Source organism: Crassostrea angulata, chromosome 9 (genome assembly GCF_025612915.1).
Source record: "Crassostrea angulata isolate pt1a10 chromosome 9, ASM2561291v2, whole genome shotgun sequence".
Taxonomy (NCBI): Eukaryota; Metazoa; Mollusca; class Bivalvia; order Ostreida; family Ostreidae; genus Magallana; species Magallana angulata.
Window position 1 is genome coordinate 37,751,755 of NC_069119.1, and position 24,735 is coordinate 37,776,489.

At 35.9% G+C, this 24,735-nt stretch overlaps 1 protein-coding gene and 2 pseudogenes across 1 annotated transcript; 2 read left to right on the forward strand and 1 right to left on the reverse strand.

Annotated features, from left to right (window-relative positions):
- The window catches only part of LOC128163002 (uncharacterized), a 206,920-nt pseudogene that overhangs the window by 87,594 nt on the left and 94,591 nt on the right, over nucleotides 1–24,735 (forward strand).
- On the forward strand, nucleotides 7,075–13,118 carry LOC128163004 (uncharacterized; annotated as a pseudogene).
- LOC128163011 (probable phosphatase phospho2) lies at nucleotides 20,587–21,163 on the reverse strand. Its single transcript, XM_052826471.1, is given in 2 exon segments — nucleotides 20,587–21,040; nucleotides 21,042–21,163. Coding segments are annotated over 2 exon segments (576 nt in total).

Sequence of the window (24,735 nt, forward strand, 5' to 3'; positions counted from 1 at the left end):
TCAACATCCGGTGCATTGGTACTCTCATTCCTATACTCATAATCCCAAAATTGACACCCACCCCCTAATTCAACCCCTCTTATTTCTTTACTTTTTGCAGTACTTCTTCAATCCATCATTCATTTTAAACAGTGTTAATTTACTTTGAAAAAATTATTATTTCAGCAATTAATTTAGCCAATCACCTTAGCCATACCTGTTTCTGCGCGGCTCAATCTTGTAAAAACACTTCTCTGATGTCAACATCCGGTGCATTGGTACTCTCATTCCTATAATATCGTAACTGTAGGTGTTGAATTCAGAAACAGAGGAAATTCTGGTTGATCAGACAAGAGCCTTAGAATTAAATTTGTTCAATAAAAAAAAAAAATGAAAACATTATTAATGGTTTAAGACTAATTTTCAAAATTTCATTTGCAACTGAAATGCAGCATTTTAAAATCATATTTATAATGTGAATGATTGTTAGGCCTATTCAAAGACTTACGATATCTGCAGTCTCCACACCCAGAAATATAAAAAAAAAAAGCTTTGCCTCTGCTTTTTTCATGTACATCTTTATATTAATTTCGAACACATCACTGCCCTAAAAACTATTTCTTGTATTGATAATTTAGCTAAAGTAACCAAGGATAACTTTCATCCATGCTGTCAATCTGCACTTAGAAATCTATAAAACGCTTTGATGAGTGGTGTTTTCTATTTAATTGTTACAAGCCTTTTTTAAACTCTGATTTGTAAAAACTCTATTGTTTAAACCAACTACGGTTGATAATCTGGATTTGGAATAAAAAGTGTTAGGGTCGGCGCATAAAAAATAGGGTCGGTCGGGAAACCAGAAACACACATTTTTTTTTTGGGGGGGGGGGGGGGGGGCTAAAGTACAAATTGCAATTACAGAATAATTTCAAGATAGTTTTTAAAGGTGTTATATCGATATATCAGGTTACATCGTAAACATATGAAGTTAAAAATGACCTACAAAATCACGTACCGCGTGATTTGGCAAGACGTGTGAGAGCTGCCTATCCCGTTGGTATATACGTCCCTGTAACAGACGTATTATTTCTACATTTTAAACATTTATGCATATATATATCATAAATAAATCAACACTAACCCACTGTCAAATCATTTTCTCAACTTCTACATTCTGGCTTTAAATGATGAGATATAGCTCGCTATAGGTGGTTTAAAAAAGTATAAAATTTATAGTCGAAAAAACTGGAAAAATATTGTTTTGATTTATTTGTCTTATAAATCAAATAGATATAAAGAATAGTTTTACAGTTTAAGAAAAATTATCAAAATACAAACGATTGAATAAGTAACTGTGTCATATAAAAAAATCATTTTAATCTTAGCTTTCTAGCATGCTATATTAATCAATGTATGACAGAGGTATAGCATAATTTGTCGCCTAAAGAGATGGTTTAAAAGGGAAGAAATACAACTTTGTAATAATGTGACTCACTATTTGTTTGCACATTGTAAGATTAAGTTGATTTAGTAACATTTTCAGCATTATTGCATGTATTGTTTTAAATAAGTTTCCAATGTTATCAGAAACACAAACATTTAATCTGCGCTGGCCTAGATAAACAATGTGATACAAGAACTTAAAAGCAAGAATGAAGGAGTTGAGAAAATGATTTGTTAGTTAAAGTTTTCAATTAATAACAAATGATAGGATTTTCATAGATAGGCTGATGTGCTTTCGAAAGGGTACATATAATTTACACTAATCTAAACTTATAACATGTATAAAGAAACGATGCATTAATGTTTGTGACGTATATATTATGATATATTGTTTACTTTTTAGGTGTTTTATCCTCATTCAAGGCAGAAATAACTGATCCAGTTTTGGAAAAAAATTAATAACTGTGGTAAAGTATGAACATTTATTTTCAATTATGATACAACAGTAATTTATTCAGCGATTAAATCTCTCATTATTTTCCCAACAATGTATAAGTTGGATGAATTAATTGATATCTGTATACATTATGTTTAAACTATGATTTAGGTAAGAGTTAACCTTCTCTGACACTACTTTAAAAGCGGTATAATGTTGATTGTATAGATCTATAAACGTTTTAATCCGCTAAACAATATCTTTTCTTTCAATTATATTATAAATTGATGAATTGATCATGGATTATCAATTCAAATACAAAATAATCTTGATTGACTCAGATTGAGCTAAGTTTCTGGGACACTTCTGCTTTTAATTAAACACAGTCTCACTGATCAAGCAAAGTGAAAAGGGGAATAACTAAATTTTAACATGAAAGTAGTTGTTCCCCTTTTCACCTATACTTAAAACAAGCCAAGTTTTTAATAAATGTACAATTTATATTTCTGGTCTTAAATCCTTACATTCAAGTTTAATATGTTTAATGAAGCTGGAAATGCACATAGTAATTAATTATCTTGATTATTACAAAATAGTTCCAAACACACAAGTTAGATAACGATTAGTATGTTAGTAATACTCTCTCTCTCTCTCTCTCTCTCTCTCTCTCTCTCTCTCTCTCTCTCTCAGTACTTTTGCTTTCCTATATGTTTTAATTGAAATTTGCTGTATATTATTACTTTGTGTTATACATGTACTGGTGTGTAGAATTGCGTGGTCTCTTTATAGGTTTTAAGCGTATAATACACGGTGATACAGTGGATGAAGTCAAGAAAAACAAAATACATATGTATAGTATTCATAAATTTTTAATGTATATATGAATTTCTCATTAGGCAGCTAATCTTTTTGTTTCTTGGTCACTCATAAGACCTATTGCAATCGCTTGTCTGTCATTGTGTGTTATTCATAGACATCATAGTATACAGCTCTTAAATCGGTTTGAGGGCAGTAGTCATTGTGTTAGTCATGGGTTAGAACTGTTGGCCGAGAGCATAGGCCAAGGTCAACATCAATATTATTACTTACCAAGGTATTGACAAAATAACTATTGCGTTCATCCTTATTTAAGGTTTGTTTTGTTAAACAAGGGAAGAGTATATTTTTATGGTAATGTCAGAGTTGAGATATTGTCAAATTATCTTCCCCAGGGAGAGTCAAATACTCAGCCAGGGTAAAGGGGAAAGCCAGTCATACTATGGGTTGGCCGGGAAATACCAGTGCTGGGAATTACCGGTGGTAAATACCGGTATTTCCCGTTCCGGTAAATACTACTGTTTATAACTAAACTGGGAAATACTGGGAAATACAAATTTATAATCTTTATTTATTTACTTTGTTCAATGTAAAACTTATGTTTTGGATATTATATATTAACAATAAGCACCAAAACACAATTTAGCATACTTTGCCATTTCACTGTTAGTTTATGAATCTTAAATTCACAAGAGCACCTATTCCTAAAGACTTCTATAGCTGCTAATGTACAAATTTTAGTCCAGCTTTTTGAACTTCAAGTTTTGAGCTTTACAGATTTATAATTCAAAGCACAAAAAACTGTTATAATTACTGTAGGTGTTACAAGTAACAATTAAATAATCACACATGTTGTTTTAATAAATAATTGACACTTGACAGTTTTGTGCTCCTGTTTTGGGTAGATATGTACTATGAGTGGGGCTATTTGGCTACATATTTGATTAAGACTAATGTCTAAACTTGAAGTACTATAATATGTAGTTGTAATTTATTTCCCAGTATTTCCCGGGAAGTATTAGTAATTCCCAGGAACTGCCAGTATTTCCGACCGTCCTGGGAAATATAAGTATTTCCCGCTTTTTTGCCAACCCTGAACTGTCATAGTCCACAGTCAAATACTCAGACAGGGTAAGAGGGAAAGCAAGTCATAGACCACAGTCAAATACTCAGCCAAGGTGAGGGGGGATCCTGACTTAGACCACAGTCAAATACTCAGCCTGGGCATTGGGAAAGCCAGTCATAGTCCACAGTCAAATACGCAGCCAGGGTAAAGGGGGAAAGTCAGTCATAGGCCACAGTCAAATGCTCAGTTAGAGTGAGGGGGATAAGCCAGACATAGGCCACAGTCAAATACTCAGCCAGGGTAAGGGGGAAAGCCGGTCATTGGCCACAGTCAAATACTCAGCCAGGGTATGGGGGAAAACCAGTCATAGACCACAGTCAAATACTCAGCCAGGGTAAGGGGGAAAAGCCGGTCATAGGCCACAGTCAAATACTCAGACAGGGTAATGGGGAAAGCCAGTCATAGGCCACAGTCAAATACTCAGCCAAGGTAAGGGGAAAAGCCAGTCATAGGCCACAGTCAAATACTCAGCTAGGGTAAGGGGAAAAGCCGGTCATTGGCCACAGTCAAATACTCAACCAGGGTAAGGGGGAAAACCAGCCATAGACCACAGTCAAATACTCAACCAGAGTGAGGGGGGAAAGCCGGTCATTGACCACAGTCAAATACTCAGCCAGGGTAATGTGGCCAATGACTGGCTTTCCACCTAACCCGGCTGAGTATTTGACTGTGGCCCATGTCTGGCTTTCCCCCCTCACTCTGGCTGAGTATTTGACTGTGGCCAATGACTGGCTTTCCGCCATACCCTGGCCGAGTATTTGACTGTGGCCAATGACCGGCTTTCCCCCTTACCCTGGCTGAGAATTTGACTGTGGCCAATGACTAGCTTTCCCCTTACCCTGGCTGAGTATTTGGCTCCCCATAAACCCTTGGCGGATTTCATTACGAAAACTCGGTGATAAGCTCCATTTTATGATTGGCTGCAGCTGCGATGAGCTGATCCAATCGCAGTGCTTGTAAATATAAACTTTAAAAGAAAACACATGTGTGATCGATGGTAAAACATTCGGTGCTTTTAACAGGTTGAGACACGAGTTCTCGAGTACAGTGCCTCCCCAACGATGGTCTAACCAGATCGCTTTAAAAACCTATATATTTTACTGGGATTGACCATATTTCTACAAACTTGCCAAGGCTCGCGTGATAACATGGGAAGTAAACATGGCGAATGTAGAAGTTGCGTATCCCGTTAGTTTATACACGTACAGTCCTGCTTATGGTTATTGCTTTTAAAGGTTCAGTGAGCTCTGTTTTCTTAATTTCTTTGGTCCGCAATATTCACGGCAACGATACCTGATTTTATGGCATGAAAGCTCTCATATAAATCGGCGACTTTTTCACTCCCGGTAGAGGTCCTTACAAAACACTTTGGATAAAACATTCCGTGCTTTTCTTAGGTTATAAGTTAATTCATATTTAATAGCATCGTTAATTATGTTCCGATATTCGGTAGTCAACATGTTTTCAAGTTGTATTAATGCCGTATTGTGTATATAACCTTTTGTTAACTCGATTAAAATGTAAATGTGCAAGGGGCGCAACTCAAGTTGCTAGCTAGATAGCGCCACCACATCACCGAGTTTTCGTAATGAAATCTGCCAAGGGTTTATGGGGAGCAAAGTGGACCGAAAACCCTTGGCTAGCGAAGATGGGGATTACCGGGTTGTCAATAAAAATTGAAGTAGAAGTAAAATATAAAAAATAAAAGGGGTCGGGGGGTCTAGTTTATAGCTAGAGTGTGTTTAAATGCAATACATGTAATAGCAATGCAACATTAGCCAGGCTATCATTTTAGGTCCTCCCCCAGGTCTTAGAGACAACCCTGCTGGGATAGAGTAGGAAAGAAAGAATGAGAAAGGATGAGTTCAGGCTAATCAGGAAAAGTCGGAGAGATATACAGAGAGAGAAAGAAAGAGAGAGAGAGAGATATTAAAAAAAGAGAGACAAGGGCAGATGCTAAGCAGAGAAAAGGAGAGAGAGATAGGGCGAGAGAAAGAGAGAGCAGTGTAATAGAGATTTGGTACATGTTTAGTAGTCTCTCATTCCCTTTTCCTATTTTTTCTCTGCTCTTTACTCTCTCTCTCTCTCACCTCACTCTCTCTCTCCCTCTCTCTCTCTCTCTCTCTCTCTCTCTCTCTCTCTCTCTCTCTCTCTCTCTCTCTCTCTCTCTCTCTCAGTGAAAGCAAGCGTGTATGAAAGCAGAGAAAGGAAAATAGAAGGAATTAAGAAATGAGAAATAAGCTTAGCAAGAAAAGTCTGAGATACATATATATACACAGAGAGAGAGAGAGAGAGAGAGAGAGAGAGAGAGAGAGAGAGAGAGAGAGAGAGAGAGAGAATGAAAGAAAGGAGAAAAGGATATGTTAAGTCAGAAAGAGGGAAAAAAGAGAGATTAAGTTTAGCAATGAAACTCTCTTTCTCTCTCAGAAAAAGCAATTGTGTTAAAAGCAGAGAAAATTTTGAGAAATAGGGATAGAGAATGAGTTAAAGCTAAGCAAGAAAATTCTGAGATATTTACAGAGAAAAAGAGAGAAAGCAAATGAAAGTAAAAGGAGACAAATATGTAAGTTAAGTCAGAGAGAGAGAGAGAAAGAGAGGGAGAGAGAGAGAGAGAGAGAGAGAGAACAAGAGAGAGAGATAAATTTAAGCTATGACACTCTCTTTCTCTCTCCCAGAGAAAGCAACGATGTAAAAAGCAGAAAAATTTTGAGAAAGAGGGATAAAAAATGAAAGAAGGAATGAGAAACATGAGATCAAGCTAAGCAAGAACATTCTGAGGGATATGCAGAGAGAAGGAAATAAAGAGAGAGAGAGAGAAAGAGAGAGATTGAAAGAAAAGAATCAAGGGTCATGTTAAGCCTCAGAGAGAAAGAGATAGAGAGAGAGAATTCTTGTCGGAAAATGTTATAGAGAGTGAGAAAAGGATAGATAGAGAAATAAAAAGAGAAAACAAGATTACATGTTTAACAGAATTCTCTCTCCCTATCTCTCTCTCTCTCTCTCTCTCTCTCTCTCTCTTTAATGTCAACATATTTCGGGCCATTTCTTTAATAAGTTGAGTATTTCTGTAACCAGAGCCATATTGATGAATCATTATTTATATGAATCATTATTATCTTTGTAGGAATGATTTATTATTACATTAAAGAAACATGTAATAAATGTAAAACTTTTTATATAAAATTTGATATTGATATGTGGAAAAAATGTGGTTGACATTATTTAAAACACTTTATTTTTAATTAAACAGGTTGTGATTTTGAGACGTAGTCCCTCCACACAATGGAAACAGCAAGCACTTCATGTAAAGTACATCAGTGTTCTAAGTGTCCGAGGGACACAGAGTACTATTGTGTATCGTGTCCATGTGATCTGTGTCAACAGTGTAAAGAGAACCATGTAAAAGATCTCCAAACAATAGACCATGATGTTGTGTCACACCGTGATAAAATCAACTACATCCCAACACAAGAGATCTGTGTGAGGCATCCTAGCCATGTTTATATAAAATACTGTGAACCGTGTCAAGTTCCTGTCTGTTATCATTGCACACAGCATAGAAATCACCGACAATTAGCCGTTACAACATCCTATAAAACAAAGCGACAACAACACATAGGAACCATTCACACCATCAGAAGTGAGGCTCTCTTTTACAGACCTGTTCTCTTGACACGAATCAAAACTGATTTCAAAACCTGTCGCACAGATTTCTCCCTCTATCAATCAGAGATGTTAACAAAGGCCCAGACACTGAAGCATCTCATTGACTATATACAGAAAGATTTCATGTGTAATGTGTTCTGTGACTTTGATTTCAAACACAGATTTTTAAAACAGAAGAAAGAAATGATCATACACATGGTCTGCCTACAGAGATATGTACACATATATGAACAGAGGAGAGTAATCAGACCGCTACAATTCCTCTCCTCCATAAAGAAAGCCCTCCCCCAGATACATCCTACACTCCACACCAGCCAGCTCTCCATGACTGAGTCACTCAACAAGGAGGATGTGATGGAGTCACTAAGTATCCAAATCACAGAGAGAGGAAACCAACTCACAGGAAACCAGAGTCTGCTGAAACTGACGTATTCTCCTGAGCTCCATCAATCTCTCACAGTGACAGGTGTTTATCGTTGTTTACACCTTTCCTGTGTGACATCAGACCGGGTCTGGGTCAGTGATGGAGACAATCTCATCTTGACAGACACAACAGGTGTCCCTCTACATCGTGTAGAGGATTCATGTCGTGTTTTACGTGATTATAATGGATTACACACAGTGAACAGTGAGAGTGAACTGATTTATATAGATAGGAATTCTAACATTAACAAACTGTCAAATACAACCACCACAGTTATAGAGAGAACAGATTCTACATGGGAACCACTGTGTGTGTACTGGTCCCCGTCCACTGGGGATCTACTGGTCGGGATGTGTTATATACATTCATGGACATACACAGGCAAGGTAACCCGGTATAACCAGAGTGGACAACTGACACAAACCATACAGCACTACAACACAAGACGGGAACTGTATAGAAAACCTAGCTATATAACAGAGAACAACAATGGGGATGTCGTGGTGTCTGACTATAAGGCAGACTATTTACATTTTAAAGTAATGCATAACATTACCATTACTTCATGAATTTGGGCATTCAATTACCATTACCATTACTTGATTTTCTTGAAGTAATGCATTACATTACCATTACATGAGTAAAGTAATGCATTACCATTACCATTACTTTTTTTTTAAAGTAAAGCTAATAAAGAGTTTTTGCAAATGTTTCAAATATAAAACACTCTTTAACATATCTACAGCTTCATGATCAGTATCAGGTTCAAATTCAATGAATAAACAAGAGTAATTCTATATTTGCTCAATATACATGTATAATCATGTTGTGGCAATATGAACAACATATTACATAAGTGAAATGATATTTATAGACATTTGGCATGATCAAATATCACATGTGTAACGAAAAACAATTCATGAAATAATGTTGCGGTTTTTAAAAGCTAAATATAGATATATCCCCAGATTACACAAATCTTTATAATTTTGGACACTTAATTTTATTAATTAATTTTAAAAACAGATGATTTTTCCCAGTTATATTTCTTAATATATTTTAATCGTATTTCATTTTACGGAGGACACTTTAAGACAAAAGATTGCTGTTGCACTTTAGGATCGAATTTTCAAAGGTTTCATCTTTTAAATGCATCCATCTTCCGGGCTATGCTAAATAAATGTTTTGCAGGAGCAGTCAAAGCTTGGACTGGAAAATACTGTTTGACGATCTTTATCTTAGGATATATTAAGTGCAATAATATATTAAATACATAAATCTTGTATTTTCTATCAGTCCAAACTAATGTACAGTGTAATTAATATACAAGAGAGTGAGAGAGAAAGAGACACAGAAAGAAAGAGAGAGAAAATAAGTAAGATTATTTTCAAATGGGTTGTAATATTGGAAGTGATATTGATTTTCACCATGGATGGACAGTGCATTCATTTTGCTTTTAAAGGTGCATGTCTGTCTCCTATTCTATTGTGACATAGCGAAGGGAAGGGGATTGGGGTGTTTAGCACTTCTTATAACAATAGATTGTTTTGATACTTAGATTATCCTTGGGGCATAGTGTGTTGTTGACACATTTCTTATTGAAGTGCAAACTAATTGGAGTAAATTGTTTAAATGATTAAAAACTCTTAATAACAACACTCTTAAAAATGTTATGAAATTGTGCTGTTATCTTAGTAATATAAACAATTCAAAAATGAATTTTAAAAAACCTTTTTTAATAAAACTTGTACAATTAAAACATTTTTTTCTCAATTAGAATTATTTCTTTCTTCTTTAAAAATAAATTTAATCAAATTCAATTTCAACTATTCATTTATTCATCACATTTTTTTAAAGTGAACATGCATAAATATGCATAGTAATGCAAAGTAATGCCATGGAATGCCAGCATTACACTAGATTTTGGAAAGTAATGCATTACATTAGCATTACTTGTAATGCTAATTTTGTGGCATTACACATTACTAGCATTACTTTGAAAACATGTAATGCATTGCAATACATTACCATTACATTTAGCATTACTTCAACCCTGCTTACTATAGAGATATTGGGTTTGGTGCTGTAGTGGTGACAGAGCGTGGAGGAAGCCATCGTTTCTCCTACACAGGACCTCCATCAGGATCACGACTAGAGCCACGTGGAATCTGTACTGACGCGCTGTCACACATTCTGGTGTGTGATTATAGCACCTACACAGTACAGATGTTGGACAAGGACGGTCAGTTCCTGTCACATCTACTGACAAGATCACAAGAGATGAATTTACCATGTAGCCTGAGTTATGATGTCAACACTCACCGTCTCTGGGTCGGATCAATGAACAGCGACAAGGTGTGTGTCTACAGGTATATCACCAGACAGGACGCTCTGACAGGTAAGTCTGAGTCATTATCATTGATGTAGTATATATGTGTTAGGTAATCATACAGGTTTCAATGAGATCTAAGTATACCTTAGTTATTTTTGTTATATCACACAAGTCATATTGAATAGTGAAGTCAGTTTACATGTATTTCATTGTGATTGTAATTCATATATTAGTTATATATCCATATAATTGTTATCCATTATTATATCTATGTACATGTTACCAAATGTTGTTTATTCCGCAAACGTATTTAAATAAGAAGATGCAAACATTATCATGGTTATGAAATTAAGATATACAAGAGAAATACATTTAATTATTTAAATGAGTTTGATAATTACTTTAATCAGAGTATTTAATTAACTTAATCTACTTCATGTAACAATACAGGATTAGAACTCTATGTTTGATGTTTGTAGATCAAAGTCGTATGATGGAGTCACTGAGTAGAATCCCAACCACAGGGACAGAAAAACCACAGCAAGGAAACCAGTGTCTGCTGAAACTGAATTCTCCCCCCGAGTTTCATCAATCTCTCACACTGACAGGTGTTGATCGTTGTTTTCACATTTCCTGTGTGACATCAGACTGGGTCTGGGTCAGTGATGATGAATACAATCTCATTTTGGCAGAAACAACAGGTGTCCCTCTACATCATGTGGAGGATTCATGTCGTGGTTTTTATGGATTACACACAGTGAACAGTGAGAGTGAACTGATTTATATAGATAGGAATTCTAACATTAACAAACTGTCAAAGGATATGAAAACAACCACCACAATTATAAAGAGAACAGACTTTACATGGATACCACGTTGTGTGTACTGGTCCCCGTCCACTGGGGATCTACTGGTCGGGATGCGTTATATACGTACAGGGACAGCCAAGGTAACCCGGTACAACCAAAGCGTACAACTGACACAAACCATACAGCACTACAACACAGGACGGGAACTGTATAGAAAACCTAACTATATAACAGAGAACAACAATGGGGATGTCGTGGTGTCTGACTATATAGATATTGGGTCTGGTGCTGTAGTGGTGACAGAGCGTGGAGGAAGCCATCGTTCTCCTACACAGGACCTCCATCAGGATCACGACTAAAGCCACGTGGAATCTGTACTGACGCGCTGTCACATATCCTGGTGTGTGATGGTGAAACCAAAACAGTACAGATGTTAGACAAGGACGGTCAGTTCCTGTCACATCTACTGACAAAATCACAAGAGATGGGTGAACCATGTAGCCTGAGTTATGTTGTCAGCACTCACAGTCTCTGGGTCGGATCAGGGGACAACAACAAGGTGTGTGTCTACAGGTATATCACCAGACAGGACGCTCTGACAGGTAAGTCTGAGTTGTTATCTTTCACTTTAATTAGATATAGATAACTAAGACACACAGTCCGTGTTAATTATCAGTCCGTAAGATACATGTAAGACATGTTTATCTGTGTGATTGTTTGTCAATATAAATAACTCATTGTTACAGGGTTAGCTGTATCTACCAGTCATTGGGTTTCATAGTTAAATGGAAATTGAATGTATTTTATAATAAGATATGCGGTCACATGTCATTCTAATTAGTTGATTAATATAACAGGTCAGTGTAGTTAATAAACCAGATATTAATGTAGTGACACATGTACCGGGGTATTTGTAATTTGTTTTGTTATGAGTACAAGTCGATTGAAATGATTTAATTAATTACATAACTGTTAAAACATGTGTCAATGTAATTAGGTTAAACTTATTTGTAGATATAGCCCTGTCTTATATATACTGTATGATGTTGATTCATCAATTAACAGCTAATTTATCTCTTGTTGTAGATGAACACAGACCCTGTCCTGATGGGGAGGCCATGTTTAGATCATCATCAGCGGTGGGATGGAGATAGCTTGGATATTGACAGGTTGTAAATGTTTCTGTACAAATCTAGTTTGCTCTCAAAACCACACATGTTGTTTGTCACTTTGTTCAACATCTGAAGTTGAAATTGACCTGTGTATAATTCACATGGACTGTAATACTGACTCCTGTTTATTTCACACTTTGTGATCATCCAAACATGGCATTCTGTTGCTATATATGGAATAAAATGTAATTGAAATGGACTGGAGATATAAATAAGATAATAATTAATTATTGTTATACTTTCATGTTAAATACTGAAATCTGATTGGTTAAGACGCAGTTAATAATATTTACAATTACCATCAGCGTTAGCAACGTACTTGGCAACGGGTAACATTAAAAAAATGTTACATGCGCGAAAATTATGCGCGTACGGTTCGCTGTAGAATTCACGTTATTCCTATATAAAAGCAGTAAAATTTTCTTAAATTTTTTAAAAAAGACATTCAGTATAACAAAATAAATAGTGCCTGTTTGGGAGGATAACAGTTGAAATTGACACCCCTCGAAAACCATTGTCAACCTACGATTCGAGTCGGTTTACAATGGTTTTCTCGGGATGTCAGTTTCAACTGTTACCCTCCAAAACAGGCACTATTTATATAATGGAAATGGACTGGAGATATAAATAAGATAATAATTAATTAATAACATACTAATTAAATAATAAATACTTAGTGTTTAGATTTATACCTGTGTCTTTTTTTCACCATTAGATTTGAAGAATGTTATGGAATTCATACAAACATTGTGGATTCCTGACCATGATTTTCCATTTAAAGTATCCAACACAGTTATTGATGTAATCGGACAAAATATTTTCTGAAGAGACGGATACCAGTATCTTATTGAGTGATGTAACGGACCGTGTGTTTATAGCTCTACACAAACTTATTCAGTGATGTAACGGAACGTGTGTTTAAATTCTACGCAAACGTATTTAGTGATGTAACGGACCATGTGTTTATAGCTCTACGTAAACCGTGTGTTTAAAGTTTTACGCAAACGTATTCAGTGATGTAACGAACATGTGTTTATAGCTATACACACACTTTTTCAGTGATGAAACGGACCATGTGTTTATAGCTCTACACAGACTTATTCAGTGATGTAACGGACCGTGTGTTTACAGTTCTACACAGACTAATTCTGTGATGTAACAGACCGTGTGTTTATAGCTCTACACAGACTTATTCAGTGATGTAACGGACCGTGTGTTATAGCTCTACACAGACTTATTCAGTGATGTAACGGACCGTGTGTTATAGCTCTACACAAACTTATTCAGTGATGTAACGGACCGCGTGTTTACAGCTCTACACAGACTTATTCAGTGATGTAACGGACCGTGTGTTTATAGCTCTACACAAACTTATTCCGTGATGTAACGGACCGTGTGTTTATAGCTTTACACAAACTTATTCAAGGATGTAACGGACCGTGTGTTAATAGCTCTACACAAACTTATTCAGTAATGTAACGGACTGTGTGTTTAATCCTCTAGTCTGCTTTACACAGACTTATTCAGTGATGTAACAGATGTTTTTTATAGCTTTACATGAACTGTTGTTTTGGGAAAATGATATCTCGGAGAACTGGTTTTTAATGAAATTTCTCATCAATTATACATGTATTGTGGTTTTACTTACATTTTGATTCCAAAATGTTATGTCTTCTTAATACAATTATTCAATATTGTACGCACATTTCTTTTCCTTTATCTTAATGTGTGTCAACTAGAAGTATTTGAAAATAGTTTTTGAGAAGTTCAAATACATACACTCATTGTACATGCATAAATGTTTGATCAATGTTTTAATAATTTAAAATTGATATTTTAAGCTGATTGAAATGATATTGATCATTGAACTGAGTTAACATGAAATATAGGGATGACTAGCTTTTATAGGTGTACATTTATACAGAATTCCACCTCAATTTAGTCAGATAAATGGCACATTGCTAAAATCTAGTCCATCTGGGGCAAAGCTTGCTTAATTAATTTAAATTTATCCTAAATATTTAAAATTGAAATATTAAGTTAATTTAATGTTGTTCCAACTCAAGTAGAAATTTTTTCTATGCCCCCTGTACAACAACAGTTTATTAATGACATTTTTTAATATGAGAATACTATTGATTTTAACGTCATTTCTGAACTGAAAGTCAAATCAGCTTCTTTTTCATTGGTGCAGTTTTTTGTTTGCACAGATACTGCATTTTTACGCTTCATGTTGTGTTTTTTCCCAAGTTATCTCATGTATGATTCACATTTGATGTATATAAAAGTGAATAAAATACATTAAACTATCCATATAGCTATATCTTTTTATTAATCAGACTCTGTGCAGTTTACAAAGAATAAGGAGACAATAATAGATCAAAACAATTACTAAGCATGATGGTTTATCAGGTATAAAAAGCAGGATTATGTATTTTATAAACACAGTGATTTGATTTTAAAAGGAAAATAACTCCTCAAAAATCATGCATGTCTATACTGTTTTTTTAACGACAATAAAATTAAAAATTGAAATGTACAGAAACGCAAAAACTGATGGAATTAGTAATTACTGGTATTCCGTGCAGCGGTTTACGAGGAGTTGTGCTTAGAAACTGTTCATTATGTACTATATCAATTATAAATTAACGAAGTCGAATGTTTGTGGTTATATGAACATCTTCAGTGTTTTCTTAACACCTACAAAGTTTATCGGAATTCCATGCAGTGGTTTAAGATCTAAAAGAGTTTTGCTTTAAAAAGGGAATGGTCTGACGAGGATTCTCAATCTCGCCATGCTTTGGCCCACCACGGCCCTCTACGGAGACGTCACAGTCGCTCTGGGTGAGGGCCCTGGTGCCCGCTACACTCGCCTGGTTTCTACAAGAACATCCTCCTACTTTGTCGTGTCTTCGTTCATCGTTCTACGACGTAATGCAGATTTCTTGAAAAAGAATGCGTTTTATTAAACAGTTGTTGAATTTAGGATTATATTTCACCATGTTGAGGTAGAATTTTTATTTTAAAACGCTCATTTATGGTGGCAGCTATCTGATCAACAATACAAACATTTTAACAAACCAAACACTCGGTTCTCAGATCAAATCCTTTAAGAAAATACATACATTTAAAACTTGGACTTGAGGCGGGACCAGGCTCTTCCAACAATTAAACTTGCTATCTTTGATTTCATTTACTCTCCCAATCCTATTAAATAGTAATGGGTACAAGTCATATATACATATTTACATATACCTGTATACAAACGGTGAAACCGTAATAGTAAACAAAGCTAGAACATTATGTCCGTGAGGAACAGACAATCTCAAAAACTTATGAATATATCGATTTTTCAAAGTTTAACAAATTAAAGAACTATAGGGTACATAATTGAACATTGTCTTTTCGTGCTAAGATTTTCGAATCGAAGGTAATATGTTACATTCTAAAAGGTATTGGAACCCGTTTTCAATGTGATCAATTTTACAGTAAATAAATTACAAACTCGTTTGTGCCAGTGTAAACTGTTCCACCGACCAACCTCTATTGGGAGACGGTGAATATCGCAATATATAAATAGTGCCTGTTTGGGAGGGTAACTGTTGAAATTGACACCCTGAGAAAACTATTGTCAACGGACGCGAAGTTACCCTACCAAAAATACGCGCATGTAACAATTCGTTGTGTTACCCGTTGCCAAGTGTGTTGCTAACGCTGAGGGTAATAGAACGGATTATCAACTGCGTCTCCAATCAGATTTCGGTATTTAACTTGACAGTATGAATAATACATGTTATTCGACAATTTTATGGTCATACATTCATACGGATTTTGTTTTTAAAATTTCTGTGAAACTTTTACTAGAGATGTTGATATTACTGTCATATTCTTTAAGCTTTTTATTTATGGAAGCACTTGTCATGTTGTAAATTTTGAATTTATCGGGTGGCAGTAAATACAAAATCTACAACATCACAATCATGTGGTGTTCCAATGGGGGCCACTTCGACCTTCGCATTTTCGTCTTTATGTTAAAGATGCGAGAGTGCGAAAGCAAAGGTGCGAGAGTGCGACGGCGAAGGAGCGAGAGTGCAATATGCGATGGCAAAAATGCGAAGGAGCGATACGACTACCGGTATCACTCCTTCGCCTTCGCAACTTCGCACTCTCGCCTTCGCACCTTCGCACCTTCGCACCTTCGCACTTTTGCCTTCGCCTTTTTTGATAGCATTCAGCAAGTCTCGGTCGATTAAGTAGAAGTTGATGCAAGCACCATATTCGCCACAGGGGCCAATCCCTTTTTAACATTAATTTCAATGTAACCATGGTTACGTTGAAATTAATGTTAAAACGGGCTTGGCCCCTCTGGTACTCGCCAAGGTTTTCCGATTAATCCATGGTATGATTGGTACGCATGCGCTAGGCCATTGTGCTTTCTATGAATGTTTTGTGTATATGTGACATATATGTTTACCAGTGCTGGCTATGCCTAATCATTATATACTCCACTCAAAATGTAATGTCCGCCATAATGTATACATATGCACTTCCAGACTCCTCTCACTTACAAGCTGTCTGTTTACCGTGGATCAAACACAGTAATATTCTTATCTCATTATGCGACACTCCACCCCCCCACCCCCCGAAAAATTCAATATTAATAACTTCAGACATGCAGTAAAGGGGGAGAGAGGGTCTGGATATTATATTATATATAATTAAATCTCCAAAATATGTCTCGGACCCCCCCCCCTCACCCCCTACAAATATAATTATCCATCGACGACCCCCACCCTCCCTAGAAAAAGGTATGGATCTGCGCAGTCTGTTAAAAATAAATTCTTAAAAGTTCATTGTCTGCCTCAGATGTCCTTTCATACAGCTAAAATTGTCTTTAATTAAACGATAGAGAGCTCCATAATTATAAAAAGGCGAAAGCGCAAAGATGCGCAGCCTTCGCAACTTCTCACTTTCATCTTCGCGCTTCGCCGTCGCATCTTCGCATTTTCGCTCCTTCGCCGTCGCATCTTCGCAACTTCGCACTCTTGCACCTCGATCTAAAGGCGAAAGTGCGAAGGTCGAAGTGGCCCCATCGGAACACCATAATTTACTGCCACCCGGTAAATTCAAAATTTACAACATGACACACTTATCCATTTAGTATGGTGTTCCTATGGTGTTCCATCATCTTGTCTACCAATGAGGAGGCAGATGAGAAAAAAAATCGAAACCAAATCTGGAAATTAAAATGCTCAACTAACTGTGGTCCTTAATTAAAACACGCTTACCTTACTACATGAACCAAATATAATATTGTTATCTGTCTGAACGTAATGACAGACACATGGAAACTGTCATTTTGATAAGTGCTAACTGGACTTCTCTCTATCTTAATGACATCAGAAGGAATCAAGGTTGTATTGTCTGTATTGTACAATGTAATATCCATGATCACTCAGTGGTTGTTTGACCACAACATATTGTCCACATCTGATTTCCCCAGTTTCAGTCCTACTCTATTTATATATACTCATATATACACTAGTGTTTTACCTGTTTCTCTACCATTATCTCGATATCCAATGTCTCTCTCCTGATGGCCACCACTACTGGTCACACCCTTACACTGACTCTGGTGTGTGCTGGTCCCCTCACAGTCCCTCTCCTGATTGCCATCTATTGTGAGTTCCCCACTACTGGTCACACCCTCACACTGACTCTGGTGTGTGCTGGCCCCCTCACAGTCCATCCCGATGGCCATATGTTGTGAGGTCACCACCACCGCACACACCGTTACACTGACATGTGCTGGACCCCCTCACATCTGTTTATAGCGAGCACAGCTCGCCGGCGCACAGCGAACCGTAAAACATATTATCAATAATAGCGAGCACGCGCAGCGCCGGCGAGCGAAGCGGGCTCTAAGAACCAGTGTGCGCGGTAAAAAGAACGAGCTAAACCTACAGTTCGTCAAACAAAATGTTTTGTCTACGTCGCATAATGCTCTCTAATGGTTTCACCCGTGGTGCTATGCCAAAAATGGCCGACTTTTAACTCGTAATTTACGGTTGGGTGGTGGTAGTGGGGGTGGGGTTCTAAGAGGTTTGAAAAATAAGACAAACGTGCTGCTGTTCGAGGTTAGGAGATATAATGAAAGTTTTGTTGATATGAGACATTTATATTTTTTCATAATGATCATTCTTATAGATATACAATACTATCTAAAAAGTATTATGCAAGCCAATTTGATTTAAAGTTACTTACATTTTGTGAAAAAAAAATTGAACAAAGAATTCCCATTTTTAAAAGTAATGTTGTCTGTTGCGATACAATTTTAATCTAGAAGTGGTTCCTGGAAAAGTCAGCATTTCCTGTCCTCATATTTAAGTTGCAGTAGAAAGTGTTTTAGGAAGTCCAGATCTTGTGATAAGCCCTGCCCCCCCCCCCCCCCCCCTCTTCTCAACGAACCTTAGAAACATTAATTTCTCAATTTAGTTTTTTTTTATGGGAATTCCAGTGTTCTAAAGGTAATTTATATATTTCAGAGAAGACAGTCAAGGGATTGCAAATGTATAATACAAACGTAATCGAAAGTATATCCATGATATACATGTACAACAGTACGACCGATACAACAACAGAACGATTGATACAACAATAGTACGATCGATACAACCCCCCCCCCCCCCCTACACACAAGATGGAGCTCTGCCCTACAGCCAAATGACTGTTAACTATTTTTTTTCTGCTGTAGTGGAAGCAGTGGTGATGCACAATTGGTTAAATTGATTAATACACCAGTATTTGACATAATACAAAGTAGGGGGAAAGATTGTCCAAACCCCTAGAATATAGAATGACACTGTAAATTTCACTTTGCAAAGTTACTAAAATTAAGCATTGGTATCCCCCCCCCCATCCTGATCCCCGGCAAGCAAAATTATCGATCATCTTACAGGCACCTACCATTAAAAATATATCATATTAAGGTGGCACACTACAAAAAAGTAGAAAAATAAATTAATTTGATACCATGTACCATGTCATCTTTAGATACAGTGTTATATTAAGGTGGCTAAATACACCTTGAAATATTTTCTCAAATCAGCAGAAAATTACTTGATTATGATGGATATCATAATGTATAAGAAGTATTTAAGTCAAATAGGCAAAAATGTGCAATCTTGGATGAAAAATTCGAAAATTTTATTCAGTAAACAAGAACAAAAGCTCCAGGCTGATTCGAACTCATGATCTGCGGTCCAGAGGCCCAATATATTACTTTCACCACTAACGATATACAACCCAATCGAACGATATAAACAGATTAACAAAACATTTAAATCTCCAACTTGTGACGGAGTGTCTTAAAAAAGTAAAAGTCTAGGTGTAGTGAGGTACCTTCAGAATATTTCCTATTCTATATGTATTATCACAGTACAAGAAATTATCATATTACATTTATAAACGCAAATAAGCCTGTGCTCATTTGGAAAAAGTTTTTTGGATATGGCGCATCAACACTGGAAATTTGTATGCAAATAAAGGGCTCCATGCCTTTCAAAAACTATGTCTGAAGTTGAAGTTTATAAGGACGAAACTAAATTCAGTGATTATGTCATTCAAAGAATTATTCCATAGAACTTTAGAAAGCTTAAATCATTGATATTCAATGTGACTTAATTATATGGATGACCAGGGTTATCGTGAAATGTCAATCCACATCAAGTTATGAAACTTGATCTGTGATCCTTAATGTGAATCTTATTCACATGCATGTAGTAATGTTAATAAAAGCAGATCTTGGACCCCTTTCCATGGCAAAGAAACTTATCCCCACCTCACCTCCATCCCTTACAAAGTATATATTGGAATATGCACTTTGTAGCCACTAGTATGCACCTTTATGTAATTCTCTGGACATATAGAATTGTATGTCAAATTGTACTTTTAAGTTTATAACATTTTGACCGACATGATTAATCAGAGAGAGAGAGAGAGAGAGAGAGAGAGAGAGAAAGAAAGAAAGAGAGAGAGAGAGAGTTATAACCAATATGTACATTCTTTAATAAAGATAACAAAGCCCTGTTGAAGCTGAAAGACTCAACAATACAACACTCCTTTGAGCCAGGACATGTACATACTTGTAATTATACTTTGTAAATGATTTTCATGGACAGACAAATGAATAATATTGCCGAGAACCCTATTTTTTATTTCCATTTTTACTTTTGAGATTTATGTTAATAACAACAATTATATACCAGTACATATTTTTTTTTTAATTTGTTGAAATAACATTGTATCTACAATAAAGTAAAACATTGAATCACATAAGATTACTTGCACCATAACCACCAAAACCATCAATCATTAGTTTCTTTCAATTCAGCGTTTTAAAAAACTCTCGAATTTCCAATCCGGAAGTCCAGTTTACGACCTGAGCTTGTATTTTCAGTCCATCATTTCCTTCCTCTGATTCAGACTTTAACTTTTGGATCTTCTTCAAGAGCCTGTAGTTAATTCTCGGACAAACAACATCTTTTTCCGACAGTCGGAGCGCAGGACAAAACTCGTTATTTCCGTCCCCGACCAGTACGACACACTTGAACTGCGACCCTTCCCGCTCCCGTTTTTCTTTATGATCCACCACTATTTGACCCTTACACAGGTTAACAATACTTAGATCACACCAGTCCTGGGTGTGGTAATACTCTTTAGTCAATCTTCCCTCTGCGTCATATTTGGCAGGATTTGTATACACTCGGTAAAAAGCATTTCTAAGACCAGTTTCAGTTAAAATATAATCAATAAACTCCGAATTCGCATCGGAAACAGGTTTCCTCGATCTCCTGGGGAATCTTCCCGCCGGGAGCCAGTCGTATACAATACAAGTTACTATTATCATCAATCACCGTGTGATCAAAGTCAAACACAAACAGGATTTTTTCTGAAGTCATCTGAGAATGAAAAGAAAATAAAGAATAGTTTTAACCACTATAAATAACTAGTATTCATTAAAATATTCAATTTTCGTAACACTTATTTTGATAACCCTGACACTTTTTATAAAACAGTTTCAAACACCTAGTAAATAAGTCTTTAACATTTTGAAAATAAATAATTTGAAAATATTTCTTTCAAAAATACATGTACTAGCTACTGCATAATATGTCAAATAAACTTTTAACATTTTTTCTACAGTATTGAAGGAAAAAAATCACTTCTTATAAGTGTAACGTTTTTATTTTTGAAGAAAACAGGCAAATAAAAAAAAATGGGAAGCCTCAAGGTTTATTCTTAAAGCATACATGTAGGCGTCGGAATCAGAGGGGGGGATGCTAGGGGAGGCTTACCCCCCCCCCCCCTTTTGGCAAAGTTATACACAACCAAAACCAAATTTATTTGTGTTTGCTTGTAAAGATTTTTGATAAGTTTACCCCCCCCCCTTTTCAATTTGCTTCTGACGCCACTGAAAAAAATGCAAAAAAATGTAATATTGAAACATTATAATTTTTTTAATCCTTAACCCTACTCTTCCTTCATTCAGATCAGGCATCCCTTTTTAATCAATTTAGCTTACTTTATGAAACTTTTAGATGCTGTTATATACTATGAAATGAAGACTTTGAATCTAGACACAGGCAATGTGTCTTTATCTAGAGCCTGAACACAACTGATCAAAGATAAAGTGAAGGACCTATTGTAAATATAATATAAAAACCAAAACAGATACCTAATGATAGTTCCAATGACACACTATGAAAGTGAAACCAGCAGTCCTTATATTTGCCATTCCTTATAAATTCTAAGCCTTATAATTGTTGTTCATGCAGTTCTAATTTTCTTCCATAACATGGCATGTATGAGTCAAATAAATAAGAGTCACTAAGATTGTTGAAATTTTGATTTGCCTCAGACTAAAATGATGCAACGTACGTCATTGGATAAAAGGCCTCGCCTTCTCTAAACTTAACCAGCCCAACTGATTTCTGTATACAGCATCAGCATGGTTGTCAATTGTCATGTGACTCATGTTTTCTCTAAAAATTTTTACACCCTGAAAGCAGATACTGGTAAACTGGATTCTGCTGAACTAAATGGAATCATACCTTTTACTTATTAGGAATTGCGATCCCCATCTATATCGCATCGTTTCAAGCCACGGGTTTTGTGTCCAACCCGTGGCTTGAGACCATGGCGACGGTGAAAAGGTTCGCGTTTCGAAAAGAAAACGATCTATTATAACAGACGTAATTCATTTTACGCATTAGATTTATATGTTGTAATATCTACACTAACAGGTAAAGATGACTTGACGTGTTCTTACTACGAACTGTCACTGAATGGAGGCCAATTTTGTTCCGTTCAAATTTCCTCAATTGTTTGATGACCAGTTTTAGAAACAGTTAAAGGGACTGTATCGTCGCTGATGATAATTACTAATTAATTTAGTGTTGTGACAAGTACAATATCAATAAATGTTATTTTCAGAAATTGTAAGTTATCAAATAGAACTTTCTGTCTAACCAAAAACAGCCTATCATAGCCCATTGGAAGATAACGTTAGGTTCCAAGCTGTTTTTGAATATTATGTCTATTGCAAAGTAATCAACAGTTTGTTCTTCTGCATTAATACAGAAAACTCCAGGCAAGCAGAGTATGTTAGAGAACAGCATCTTCTCCATCTTTCCCCATGCCCCCACGGAAGGAACTATAACCATTTCCCATATCAAAGTGGAAGGCAGTTTTTAAGCAGTTCCTTAGCAGTACCAGATTTGTTATCTAAGCAGTTTTTAGCAGTTCCTTAGCCCTCCATACTTTTCTTGGCAGTTGGATTCCCCTATATGTCTCATAATGAATATGAGCAGTTCCAGGCAGTAATTTTAAGCCTTCCAGTTATCTAGCGGTTTTAAGGCAGTTATTTTGGCCTAATTTAAATGAGTTGATGTAAACTGGTAGAAACTGTTTGAAACTAACAGAAACTGCTTGCTCATTTCCTTATATGGTTTTCATAAATAATATGCATGAAATATAATCCAGATGAAAAATGCTAGGAACTGCTGATATCATCTAGGGGTTATATGAATAAGTTTTAACATTTTCAGGTATAAATTATTACATAAAGACATACATTTACAATATTGTACCATATAAGCCAACTTGAAGCTGCACTGAATGTGGCTACTGCATTTAGCTACCTTTTAGCATAATAAATATAAATATATATTATTGTAAGACTTCAAATTACAATCATGACCTTTTAAGCTTCTCCCCAAGTTGTTCTTGAGAAGTTGTTAGTTAAAATGTTTTCATGTTAGACCTTTGATTGACCATTGTAGTCTCAGCCTTCCCTAAGGGTCAATTCCCATGCATACACTCAGCAATATCTGATCTTATATACCGGTAAATTAAGTGATATAACCAGACCATTATTAAAAACTGTTCAATGAAAATTTATTTGAAATATTTTATTTACCTTAAGAGAAATATATGTAATATCCTTAGAACATATTAAAATCCATAAATTTATTTGAGTTTGCCCATACAGAACATTTTGTGTTGTAAATATCACATGCACTCTTAACTGCAGCTGCCCCTGATGCATTCAAAATTTTCAATAAAACTTACTGTTATCCCTGACCTTGATTCTGAATGGTCAGCTTTATCTGGCAGCGGCCAATGACCCAAATTTGTACCTGGTTGGAAATGAATGATGTGTGTATTGACCTACTGCTTATACTGCTTATACTGCTAAGAAAACTGCTAAGAATAACTGCTTATACTTTTACCTAGACAGTTTTGACATGTCACTAAAACCGTTACTGCTTGGAACTGCTTGAAAACTGCCAAATAATTTGAAAACTGCTTAAGTACTGTCTAACTACTGCTAAAATAGGCAGTTCATTTTGCCATGGGTTGTGAACAAAATTGGGGTCTGGTCAACTTGCAAATAGTTCTAAACCATACAAAAAGGTACACAGTCAACTTGTCAAATAGTACTAAACCATACAAAAAGGTACATAGTCAACTTGTCAAGTAGTTCTAAACCATACAAAAAGGTACACAGTCAACTTGTCAAGTATGTTTAAACCATACAAAAAGGTACATAGTCAACTTGTCAAGTAGTTCTAAACCATACAAAAAGGTACACAGTCAACTTGTCAAGTATGTCTAAACCATACAAAAAGGTACACTGTCAACTTGTCAAGTAGTTCTAAACCATACAAAAAGGTACACAGTCAACTTGCCAAGTAGTTCTAAACCATACAAAAAGGTACACAGTCAACTTGTCAAGTATGTCTAAACCATACAAAAAGGTACATAGTCAACTCGTCAAGTAGTTCTAAACCATACAAAAAGGTACACAGTCAACTTGTCAAGTATGTCTAAACCATACAAAAAGGTATACAGTCAACTTGTCAAGAAGTTCTAAACCATACAAAAAGGTACACAGTCAACTTGTCAAATAGTTCTAAACCATACAAAAAGGTACACAGTCAACTTGTCAAATAGTTCTAAACCATACAGA